Genomic DNA, 13,118 nt, shown 5'->3' on the forward strand with positions numbered 1-13,118 from the left:
AGGCATGCAAGGCAAGCGCTCTACCACTGAGCCACCTTCCCAGCCCTCAGTAGAATTTTTAAAATAAATGGCTAAGCCAGGAAAAAAAAAGAGACTGAATTTTTTTTGTGTGACAGATTGTTTATTGTTTAAACCAGATGACTCAATTTCTTCTCTAAACTTGATTCAACTCTAAACTTTAGCAATCCATATTTTTCAAATATGTTTTTCTTCTATGTAACTTGATGGAGCAATTCACCAAAAAGAGAACCTTTTAAGAATTATTATAACATTTTCCAGACAAAATATAGCAAAGTTTAACATTTCTAGCACCCATTCACTACCTGAAACCTCCATCAACATTTTTCCACCATTATTTTATTTCTTCCTACTTTGTTTCTCCTTGAATATTTTAAAGCAAGAGCAAATCATGTTATTCAACGCTTTAACATTTCAAGATGACTCTGACAAGAAAAATAATATTATCACAGCTACCCAAATTAGTGAGTAAGAGAGTGAATTTTTAAGAACATATGTCTAGTTTTAACATTAAGAGTATGATCTGATGACTAATGAAAAAAGTGTTGCCATATTATTTCTTGTTGTTAGGATATTTTTTCTTTTTGAAAAAAAATTGTGAAAACTTCGAAAGCAATATAACCAAAACATTTACTCCTCCATGTATTTAGTAGCTTTTGATATTACATTAGTATTGTTTGTTTGTTCTTAAAGTTTAAAACATTGGTTTGATTAAGTTCAATATCAAGTATAAATGATTAGACATTGGCAATATCATTTAATGACAAATTTTCAAAGATGTTTATAGGTTCCCATGAACTCAACGATGACAATGAACTCAACATACTTCAATCTACACATTAAGCAGCCCATTTTATAGTGCAGGTTTTACATTTGCCTTTTAGTAGTATAAGAAGTTAAAAATACTATTATTACCATTTGACTTTGTTAACATGTTTTGTTAATCCTTGTGTGTATTTTAGTTTTTTTCCTTTCACAAATCCCTTCTGAGTATCCTTTTCTCCTTGCTGAGGCATACCTTCTAACAGTTACTCAAGACTATGAACTGGCTGCTGGTGGCTCACGCCTAAAATCCTAATTACTCAGGAGGCTGAAATCTGAGGATCGTGGTTCAAAGCCAGCCCAGGCAGGAAAGCCAGTGAGACTATTATCTCCAATTAAGTACTTGAAAACCGGAAATGGCACTGTGGCTCAAGTTCTAGAGCACTCTCCTTGAGCTGAAGATCTCAGGGACAGCACCCAGGCCCAGAGTTCAAGTCCCATGACCAACAACAACAACAACAAAATGACTATGAATATCTGAATGTCTACAGATGCTTAATGACTTTTGAGTCCACTATAAAATTCTAAGTTAAAGGTTATTTTTCCACAGTACTTCAAAAATACTAATTCACTGCCTTTTTACTGTATACTGTTGATGAAAACATTTTCCATCAGAGCATTATTTTTATTTGGGTAATGTATTTCTGTCCTTAATACTTTTAAAAATAAATTTTATTCTTTTTTTGGGGGGGGGTCCGGTCGTGGGGCCTGAACTCTGGGCCTGGGCGCTGTCCCTCAGCTCTTCAGCTCAAGGCTAATGCTCTACCACTTGAGCCACAGCGCCACTTCCGGCTTTTTTTTCTTTTTGCTTATGTGGTGCTGAGGAATCGAACCCAGGGCCTCATGCATGCAAGGCAAGCGCTCTACCACTGAGCCACCTTCCCAGCCCCTAAATTTTATTCTTTTGAGAGTTTTTTTTTTGTGGCAGTATTGGGGTTTGTACTCAGGGTTTCATGCTTGCTAGGCAAGTGCTTTACTACTCAAGTCATGCTCCAACACTTCTGATCTAATTGCTTTTGAGATAGGATCTTGCTTTTATTCTTTTCCTGGTGTGCCTGCAGGTCATTTCATTCTCTTATGTATACTTCTCATCGTAGCTGGGATGTGGTGCTTTTATTCTTTTCCTGGTGTGCCTGCAGGTCATTTCATTCTCTTATGTATACTTCTCATCGTAGCTGGGATGACAAGTGTGTACTTCCATGTCCAACTTTTTCCAGTTGAGATGAAGTTTTGTCAACTTTTTTTGTCAGAGCTGTCCTGGAGCTATGAACCTGTAACTGTGGCCTGGAACTTTCCAAGTAGTGACAACTACAGATGTAAGGCACTAACATCTGGCAATTTTACTATTTTTTGGTGCTTTACTATGTTGACACTTCTAAGTTTGAATTGGTTTTTGTTTATCTTGATCAATTGTTTAGAGTGTGTTAGTCAGTTTTTGTCATTGTGACAAAATATCTGTTGGGAGCTATGGAGAAGGAGAAAGGACTTATTTTGGTTTTAGAGATTTCAGTCCATGATTGTCTGTCTCCGTTGCTTTGGGCCTGAGATGAGGCTGAATATCATGGCTATAAAAGTGTGTTGAGGATGAAACTGTTTACCTCATAGTGGTTGGGAAACAGAGAGAAAAGAAGGGTACAAATAAGGTATGACTTTCTAGGCTACCCTTTTCATTGACCCAAGTCCCCTAACAATCATCATTCTGCTATATTCCAATAGGCTATTCAAAATTTTGAATTTATCAATGGGTTACTCTATTGGTGATGACAGAGCCTTCATGATCCCATCACTTACCAAAAGCCCCACTTACAAATACTGATTGATTAAGGACCAAATCTTTATTATATGAGTCTTTTGCTAAAGCTCTTCATATCCAATCCATAGCATTGAGTCACTTCCCTGCTTCTAGAGAATTTAAAGCAATTATTTCTTTCATTATTATATCTTATTCTCTTCTAGGATCTAATGAGGAGTTGAAGTGGGAGTTTTCACAACTCCACCTTCAGCTGTCTTATCTGATCCACACATTGTGAATGTGTGAGTCTATGTGTGTGTGATACGTTTATTACCAGCTCTTCATGTGAGCTTCATGGGTCTCCACTTCATCATGGGAAATAACTCAATGACAGGCAACAGGGCTTTTTTTTGGATTTCATTTCCCAGTAGTACAGAATGCCCAGGCCCATGATAGCCTCTGGCTCCTAAGTAAAGAGACATTTTTAAAGTCCTGTTTGGTGTGAGAAGCTTCTAGTCTTTTCAGGAGATAACTCTCATACTCCTGTTTGCATCTAGATCCTGAGGTCTGAATACCAGCTGCTTCTGGCTCTGCCTTTTCTGATTGTTCTCTTCTATTTCTGGATCAGAGATTTAAAAAAATTATTTGAGTCTGATTGTATTATTTAACATGTTATATACTGTTGCTAGATGCTTAAAACAGAGAAATTAAAACTTGTTAAGCCTAAAGTCCTGGAATTGGTGCGAAATTCGAATCCTGATTCCCTTTACAAATGGAATTTTCCACTGAGAATAAAACTAATGTGAATTCTGTATTCACATACATTCCATTTAGAGACTCTCCCTCTTCTTCTCTTTCTTTCAATTCCAGTTGTATTTGCCTTTTCCTGAGGTTGCACCTATTAAAGAAGTAGTCAAAACAATGGCACTCAAAACAATGGCACTCAACAAGACTTGCTTATTATTCTTCAGCTGCAGACTCAACAATGTTACCAGTTGGCGGGCTACCAGTGGCCCATGCCTGTCATCCTAGCTAATCATGAGTCTGAGATCTGGAGTATAAAGGATAGAGATTAGCCCTGGTAGAGAAGTTCACTAGAGTCCATCTCCAAAGTAGTCAGAAAAACGTAGGGTTAGAGGTATGGCCTGAGAGGTTAGGTGCCAGTTTACCAAACATGAGGCCTGCCAAAAGAAATGTTACCAACTGGTTTGTCACTTTTATGGTGGTTGGTTTTTCATTGGTGTTACTGGGGCTTGAACTCAAAGTTTCACAATTGACACACAATTGCTCTACCACATGAACATGCTTCTGTCCTTTTCTTGCTTTAGTTATTATGGAGTCAAGTTTGTTATTTTTTTTCCCCTGACTGGCCTCTGACTATAATTCTCCTATCTATGACACATACCTGGATTAGAGGTGTGTGCCATTACAGCCAGGGCCAGGTTTTTATATTAACTCATTAAGAAAAAACAAAGCACAGATAAGCAGACTGAACAAATCAATAAAAAACAATCATCTATCCACCAACTGAAGAAAACCATTTCCAATGGTTTCAGTTTCCTTCCTAATATTTAGCCTCTCTCATTGAATCATTTACTAGCTAGTTAAAAAAATCATGGCTTTGTTGGAGATGACTAGGAAAGTTTATTTCTTGAACCAACTTGTTCTTTTATTTGACTACTCTGGTTAAAAAAAGATGTAGCAATTACAATCATTCTTCCATTTTATTGTATAGGGTTGGTCTTGATTTTGGATTGCAATCATCATGTCTGACTCAGTAATTCTTCGCAGTGTGAAGAAATTTGGAGAGGACAATCATGCTTTTGAGTCAGATGGATCATGTAAGTAGCCTCTTCATTTCGTAGAGCTCTACAAGGAGAAGGGAATACAAAAGTGAGACAAGGTTGTGATGTTTCAAGAAGCAGATAAAAATTAGCAACATCAAGTAGATTTATTATTGGGCTTGACCCCGACACACACCCTGTGGTTCTCTCTATGATCCATGTGATCTGGAAGCCTAAGTAGGTATGGCTAAGTTAAGCATCATCCTCCAACGACTTCTTTTTTAAACCATTAATTTCTTAGTTAGGTTGAGTTAAATGGTGACAGCAATCAAGTGAATGTGGCTGCTTGAGTAGAGCTGTAGCCAGCATCTTCTGGCCAGTCTGAGATCATATGGAAGGGGCTTGCAGCTCTACTATTGAGTATGATGTGAACACCGAAAATTCTCTGTATGTGTATGTTGGTACCAGGGCTTGAACTCAGGGTCTCTCACTCTTGCTTGGCTTTCTTGCCCATGGCTTGTACTGTATCACTTGAGCCACCTCTCCAGTCTGTCTTTTTGCTGGTTAATTGGAGATGGAGTCTCACAGATTTTTCCTTCTGGGCTGTTTTAGAGTCTCACAGGTTTTTCTTTCTGGACTGTTTTTAAGCCATGATCCTCTAGTTCTTAGCCTCCTGAATAGCTAAAATTACAGGCATGGCTTAAGTTGTTTTAATTTAAATCTGATTATTTAAATTTAAGTCTGATAATGACCTTTTAGTAACTAGCAAGGTCACAGAAGTAGTAATAGACCTCCTAATTCTAATGCAGTTCTGTCTGATTCTCAAGCCAAAAACATTGCTCTCTATCTACACTACAGTGTCATTTTAGTCCCAATTAAACTAATGTCAGGAGAAACAGGACGTAACATCCCATGGTAACAGAGGTTCCTTAAGGTTCATTTCCTGTGGCTTCTTTACACCTATGACTTTTGAGCCGTTTTTTTTTCACCTCCTTCCCTATATCTCTGACCTGTGCTGGGGAAAATACTATGTGGCTCATATCATGGCTTCTACTGTGGTGGAAATATCAATGCCATCGCACTGTCTAGTTAACTTGTGATCTGTTAAGTAAATGAGTTCTGGTGTTTCCAAGGAACCAAACCATAATTATTTATTCTACAGACTGTCTTTAGTTGATTTAGAAATGCTTCTTTCATTTGCTATTCAGAAAGTTCAAATGTCTTATGGCCTGCAGCAAAGTCCAGAAAGACACTATGACAGCAATGTAGTTAGTTCTTTGTTCCACTATAATGTATAAATACATAAAGAAATAGAGACAGAGAGGGAGCATGAGAAAAAGTAATTTGTAATATTGCACAAAAATGTACAATGTAGAAAGAAATTTCCAGAGGAAACTTGTTAACAACTGTGTTACATTTTCTCATTATTACTTTAAAAAAGATCTTTATTCACTGTTTTTATCCTGACAGGTAACAACGATAAGGAATCAAGGTAATGATTATTTCAATAATGCAATCTTTTCTAGAGGTTTTTCTTTTCTGGTCCTGAGCTTCTTTTGCTAGCACTTCTTTTGTTAGCTAGGTTAGCACTCTACCACTTAAGACACAGCACCACTTCTGTTTTTCTTTCAGAGTAGTTTATTGGAGGTAAAAGGCTCGCAGACTTTCCTGCCTGGCCTAGTTTTGAACCTCAATCCTTAGATCTCAGCCTCTTGATACCTAGGATTATAGGCGTGAGCCACTGGCACCGGACTCTAGAATATTTCCATAATAATCCATTAAAGGTACAAAGCAGAGAATATTGTATTTACATGGTATATGCCATTCTATTTACTCCTGTTTTCTTTCGTGGTACTAAGGGTTGAATTCAGAGCCTTGTTCTTACTAGGCCATTTTCCCTCTTTATTTTTTTTTATTTTTTGGGTCAGTCATGTGACTTGAACTCAGGGCTTGGTGCTGTCCCTGAGCTCTTTTGCTCAAGGCTAACACTATACCACTTTTAAAATATATTTTTAGGGCTGGGAAGGTGGCTCAGTGGTAGAGCGCTTGCCTTGCATGCATGAGGCTCTGGGTTCAATTCCTCAGCACCACATAAGCAAAAAGCAAAAAGCTGGAAGTGGCGCTGTGGGTCAAGTGGTAGAGCGCTAGCCTTGAGCTGAAGAGCTGAGGGACAGCACCCAGGCCCAGAGTTCAGGCCCCACGACCGGACCTCTCCCCCCCAAATATATATATATTTTATTGTAAAGCTACTGTACATAGGGGTTACAGTTACATGAGTAAGGTAATGAGTATATTTCCTTTCAAGCATTGTTACTCCCCCTTTGTTTTTCCACTACCATCTCTTCCTTCCCCACCTCCCCAACTTCACCCTCGCCCACCCCAAGCTGTAAAGTTCATTTTCAACATAGTGTTTTGTACATCTCATTGTTACAATGGGTCAACCTGTATCCTTATTTCAGCTTTTTGTTATTTCCCTTCCCCTCCCCAAATTAGAAAAATGTATATACAACATGCAGGGTTCCGGAATCAAATACAGTGAAAACAGTGGTTATACCATGGGGGAAGAACATACAAAAGAAACAAAAAAAAATCACCCAACCTGGAAGAAATGGATGACTTCCTAGCAAATATTGACATGCTGAAACTAAACCAAGGTGAGTTAAACCAACTTAACAGGCCCATATCAAGCAATAAAATGGAAACAGCAATAAGAGACCTCCTATCTAAGAAAAATCCAGGACCAGATGGATTTACAGCAGAATTCTACAAGGCCTTCAAAGCAGAGCTCACACCAATACTCCTCCAACTCTTTAGTGAAATTGAAATAGAAAGTTCATTACTGATCTCATTCTAAGAAGCCATCATAACCCTACTCCCCAAACCAGGCAGGGACTCATCAAAGAAAGAGAACTATAGACCCATTTCTTTGATGAACTTCTATGCAAAACTTCTCAACAAAATGTTGGCCAATCGACTTCAACAATTCATCCAAAAAATCATACACCACGATCAAGCAGGATTCATTTCAGGGATTCAAAACTGGTTAAATATATGCAAATCAATTAATATAATTCATAACATCAACAAGAACAAGGATAAGAACCACATGGTTATCTCAATAGATGCAGAAAAGGCATTTGACAAGATCCAACACCCCTTTCTGATGAAGGCTCTGGAAAAACTAGGAATCCATGGAACATTCCTCAATACAATAAAAGCTGTATATGACAAACCTAGAACTAGCATTATACTTAATGGTGAAAAATTAAAGCCATTTCCTCTTAACTCAGGAACGAGAAAAGGATGTCCACTCTCTCCACTTCCCTTCAATTTAATATTAGAATGCCTAGCTTCAGCAATAAGACAAGATGCAATCATAAAAGGGATCCAAATAGGGAAAGGTGAAGTAAAACTCTCCCTCTTTGCAGATGACATGATCTTGTATTTAAAGAACCCCATAGACTCCACTCCCTAATTACTCAAGCTGATTCAAAACTTTGGCAAAGTAGCAGAGTATAAAATTAACCCTCAAAAACCAATGGCTTTTCTGTATGCCAACAATGAGAAAAGCATGGCTGAAATCAGGAAAGCAACTCCATTCGTAATAGCCCCACAAAAAATAAAATACCTAGGAATTAACTTAGCCAAAGAAGTGAAGGACCTCTATGATGAAAACTTTAAAAACCTGAAAAAGGAAATCAAAACCAAACTTAGACCCCAAATAGCAAAAATGATCCTTAACAGAAAGAACAGTGCTGGAGGAATATCGATACCAAATTTCAAACTCTACTACAAAGCCATAGCAATTAGAACAGCTTGGTACTGGCACAAGAACAGACCTCAGGACCAATGGAATAGAATTGAAAACCGAGAAATGAACCCATAGACCTATAGCCATCTAATCTTTGATAAGGGAGCTAAAACAATAGAATGGAAGAAAGACAGCCTCTTCAGTAAATGCTGCTGGCAAAAGTGGTTAATCACTTGTAGAAAACTAAAGCTAGATCCTTTTATATCACCCTGCACCAGAATCAACTGCAAGTGGATCAAAGACCTTGGAGTCAAAGCAGACACTCTGAAAACAGGATGGAATAGGAGAAACCCTAGGTCTCCTTGGCACAGGCCGAAATTTTCTTAATAGAGACCCAGAAACACAACAAATCAAAGAATGGTTGGACAAATGGGATTGCATGAAATTGCAGAGCTTCTGCATAGCAAAGGACATAGCTAGCAAGATCAATAGAAAGCCCATGGATTGGGAGAAGATTTTCACTAGCCATACAACAGACAAGGGTCTAATATCTAAAATATAGCTGGAACTCAAAAAATTAAATCCCCCAACAACAAATCCTCAAAGAAACAACTGCCTGATAAATAAGTGGGCTAAAGACTTAAAGAGAAACTTCTCTGAAGGGGAAAGAAGGATGGCCAATAGACACATCTCTAGCCATAAAAGAAATGCAAGTCAAAACAACACTGAGATACCACCTCACCCCAGTTAGAATGGCTAGAATCAAGAACACTAATAACAACAGATGTTGGATTGGATGTGGACAGAAGAGAAATCTACTTCATTGTTGGTGGGAGTGTAAACTTGTTCAACCACTTTGGAAAGCAGTATGGAGGTTCCTCAAAAGACTCCCCATATTGCTCCCTTATGACCCAGCAATCCCACTTTTGGGCATTTACCCAAATGATCACAAACAAGACCATAGTAAAGCTACTAGCACAACTATGTTTATTGCAGCATTATTTACCATAGCTAAGATATGGAACCAACCCAGATGCCCCTCAGTAGATGAATGGATCAAGAAAATGTGGTATATATACACAATGGAAATCTATGTCTCCATCAGAAAGAATGACATTGCCCCATTTGTTAGGAAATGGAAAGACTTGGAAAAATTAATTCATTGAAGTAAGCCAGGCCCAAAGAAACACAGGTCCCATGGTTTCCCTTATTTTCAATAACAAGTATATGTTTGAGACAAGCAGTAAAGGTCAGATAAGTTGATGTTAGATGAAATGAACCCCTAGATAAGGACTCAAGTGGTTTTTCTTTCTTGCATTTGTTCCTAACCTATTTATAAGATGATTTTTTTTTGCTGCTTTGTGTGTCCCTCCCCCATGGTATAACCCCTGTTTTCACTGTATAATTTGGGGAGGGGAAGGGAAAAAACAAATTGTTTAAATAGGGATACAGGTAGACACATTGCAACAATGAAATGTACAAGATGCTATATCAATAAATGAACTTTACAAGTTTGGGGTGGTTGGGGGAGATGGGAGGGCAGGGTAGGGATGGTAAGGAGAAACAAAGGAGGAGGGAACAATGCTTGATAAGAAATGTACTCATCACCTTGATCATGTAATTGTAACCCCTCTGTAGTGTATTTTCACAATAAAAAACTTACTAATAAAAAATCACACAGTACATTATAAATATATTGAAAAGTACTCTACCACTTTGAGCCCCAGTCCTTCTGGTTTTTGAGTGGTTAATTGTAGATAAGAATCTCATGGGGACTTTTCTGCTCAGGCTGGCTTCAAACGGTGATCCTCAGATCTCAGCCTCCTGAGTAGCTAGAACTATAGGTGTGTGGAGCTGGACACTAACTCATGCCTGAAATCTCAAGTACTATGAGGGAGATAGGACAATGATGCTTTGAGGCTAGCTTGAGCAGAAAGTTAGAAGATCCCGTATCAATATACAAACTGGTTTTGGTGGTTTAGATAAATAATTCCAGAAGTTTAGTAAGAGGATTATAATCAGAGGCTAGGCTGGGCAAATGTCTCATGGCCCTGTCACCACCACCACCAACAAAAAAGCCTGGGGAGAGTGGCTTAAATGGCAGAGCCAGAGAGTGACTTGAAAACACAAATCCCTGAGTTCAAAACCTGATAATACACCAAAATTTTTTTTACTGCATTTTGTCCTTGGAATCCCCTTTCTGGATTAGGTTTAAATCTTCCCCTGTGTCTAGGAATACCATAGAACTCCTGGTGTAGGTGGGCATAGGAACATTTGAGCAATATGTATGATTTTATGGGTACAAGATGGTCCCCAGATCCCAAATTCATCCCAGGAACAAATACTATAAATCTAAGATTTAATTATTATGTACCTTTCTCTAGCTAAATGTTTAAGTTCTCACATAGGACAAATGCCAGTTTGAGGGCAGGGTTAGGTAAGGATCTACTTTTGGAGACAGGGCAGGTGCCAAGTGAGTTCCTGACATGGAAGTGGTAGCAAAGAGAAGTTCAGAGATTGAGGAACTTTTGAACATTTCATGGCAGAGGGAAGCAGGAATGGTGAAACTAGCTTAGTGCTGGATATAGCCAGGGCAGCCTGGCCTATAAGAGACATAGCCTTGTAGCTAGTATTAACAGTCATTTCTAAGAAAAAGAGGTAAACATGGGAATGCAGGTTTGGAATGGCTTGCATGTGTACGTGAGAAAAAAGAAAGTTCAAATCTTCAAAAAATATAATTTTATTATTATTATTAAGGTGTTATACAGAGGGGTTACCAGTTCACAAGTCAGGTAATAAGTACATTCCTTTTTTGGGGGGGGGACAATGTTGCCCTATCCTTTGCTTTTCCCCAATTTCCTCCTCCTATCCTTGCCCACAGTTACACAGGTCATTTTCTGAAAGTTGAAATCTTAAGGACTTTGGCCAGTGGAAGCTTGTTGATTTTGGAGGGAAGTTTGGAGATCAGAGGGGGCTGTGCATGTGGGGATCCAAAGAGGGGAGTTAGCAAGGGCGAGCCTCCAAGGGGATCCCAGTGGACGTGGGCATCTGTAATGATGTTGAGAACTGGACTTTTGTGGAAAGAGACAAGGTCAGAGAGCTAATGGGGCCAGATCATGGGAGATCTTGTGATAATGTTTAGGGTTCACTTTTTCCACTGATCAAAGAATTAAAGGGAAAAATGTATTCCAAGTACAAAACAGCTTTATCTGAAAGCAAAACTATGGCAGCTAAATGGACTCCTTATGCAAGAAAGGATCCCAGAGCTGGACATTCCAGGTTTCTATGTCAGTGCCCACAAGATATAAGGTCCATGTTCTCCTTATGTTAGGAGCATCTGCTTGTCTGATTGGTCAGAGGGGTGGTCATGAGAAATCTGGGATTGGTGTACCTCCTCACCACCCATAAGCATCATTTTAAGTTTCCCTACGATTGAATTCATGGCTCTGCACATGGGAATGGAAAGAATGGAGGCCGAAGGACATGTGCCAGGCCAAAGTCGTGAAAGGCAGATGTGTTTGGGACCTGGAGGCCATGGGTCCCTAAGGATCAAGATGTGAATTTCCTTTGCTGTCACCATCCACCATGTCAGAACCAGTCTTGGCTGTCATTTTCTGAAGTTAACTCCCTAGCCAGGGATGCCTAACTTCCCTCATTTGGACATGAGTTTCTGCTCTGAGTTGGATCAAAAGATTAGGGTGGGAGAGAAGCTGGATGGATGCAGAGGGATGTAAGCAAAATGGATTTGAGGGAAAGGAATGAGGATGATGGTAAAAGTATGGTTCAAATGCTAGTGATGGACATGGACTACATGGGGAAGGAAGCAAACTTGATGGGATTTATTGATTATAAATTACTGAAGGATGGAAGGAGCTGCAGATCCATTTGAGCCTGACAAAATGTATGGAAGAAGGAAGTAAGAGAGGAAACCCAGTGCACAGGGTGGGAATGGAATTCAACCTGTCAGAAATCTAGAGGTGCAGGGTGACAGCAAGATCCAGATGTCCAAGGGTCAGGTGACCAATGGTCATTCATTGCTGATGAGATCTCAAATGGAGATCCTTGGTGTAGAGGAGACCAAATCCAAGTGAAGCCCGAGAAATGAAGTAAACCACAGGACTAAGGAAATTCAATAATGGAATTTAGGGAAGTGTTCTTGGAGTTTCCAGCATATCAGAACTTTTTTTATTTAATATGATTGTCGAGTTTTTAAATGCTGAAAGGAAGTTTAACATTAGCTTAATCAAATTGGTTTATTCGTTTCCAAGAGGGTGAATAAGCACCAATAGGCCAAGGATGATGCAGAGGGCAAAGAGTTATTATAATTGGGAGTCTTTAGGATGTTTTACTTTCTCTCCATACCTCTCGAGAAGAAAATCTGTGAATCTCTACTGAACATGAGATATAGTTCTAGAAAAATCTCTAGAAGAACAATAGGTTATTTATTTATAAGATAAGAGTTTGGCAAGAGTTTTTCTTGGAAAAACTCTTGGAAACTTCCCGTCTTACTAAAGAATGACCCATATAGCTGGGCATGGTAGTGCATACTTGTAATTCCAACACTTGGGAGGCTGAGGCAGAAGATGGAGAGTTGGAGGCCAGACTGGTTTATATGGTGAGTCTGAGGCCAATCTGGGCTATATAGAAAGACCCTGTTCCCCCAGCCCTCCTCAAAACACTCATACAAGCACAACCAGTAGGGAAGGAGAATCTCCTGGTGTTTGGGGAAGAATGATCTTTAAATCTGTTTCTTTTCTTTCTCCCCTCAGCTTACCAGATAAGAAGAAAGGCCAGAGCACTAAAGTTGGCTTCTTTCAACTGGTAATAAAATTGCTACTTTATGACTTTGGCTTTGCAAATTTGAATTGCAGCTTAAGGTGGAAGTATTAACTTTTACATTATATCGTCTTGGTAGGTTTTACCTACAGCAACTAGTTATGTAGTCACAAACTGCATGAAAACAAGTTAACAGGCTGAATAGTGATAGAAATACGATGCTGATTAAACATAC

General features: G+C 39.0%; 1 protein-coding gene across 6 annotated transcripts in view; it reads left to right on the top strand.

Annotated features, from left to right (window-relative positions):
• Abcb11 (ATP binding cassette subfamily B member 11) overlaps positions 1 to 13,118 on the top strand; it is a 105,714-nt gene that overhangs the window by 24,576 nt on the left and 68,020 nt on the right. For 4 of the 6 annotated variants that reach the window (XM_070021436.1, XM_070021470.1, XM_070021454.1 and 1 more), the window contains 3 exons: positions 4,308 to 4,413; positions 5,827 to 5,848; positions 12,877 to 12,928. In XM_070021436.1, the coding sequence (XP_069877537.1) occupies positions 4,338 to 4,413; positions 5,827 to 5,848; positions 12,877 to 12,928 (150 nt within the window). In that variant the 5' untranslated portion in view covers positions 4,308 to 4,337. Of the gene's footprint in view, positions 1 to 2,090; positions 2,157 to 4,307; positions 4,414 to 5,826; positions 5,849 to 12,876; positions 12,929 to 13,118 lie in introns of all 6 variants that reach the window. The other 2 variants (XM_070021463.1, XM_070021477.1) reach the window with 2 other exon arrangements.

This window comes from Dipodomys merriami, unplaced genomic scaffold (assembly GCF_024711535.1).
Source record: "Dipodomys merriami isolate MVZ:Mamm:240054 unplaced genomic scaffold, mDipMer1.0.p SCAF_1, whole genome shotgun sequence".
Lineage (NCBI taxonomy): Eukaryota > Metazoa > Chordata > Mammalia > Rodentia > Heteromyidae > Dipodomys > Dipodomys merriami.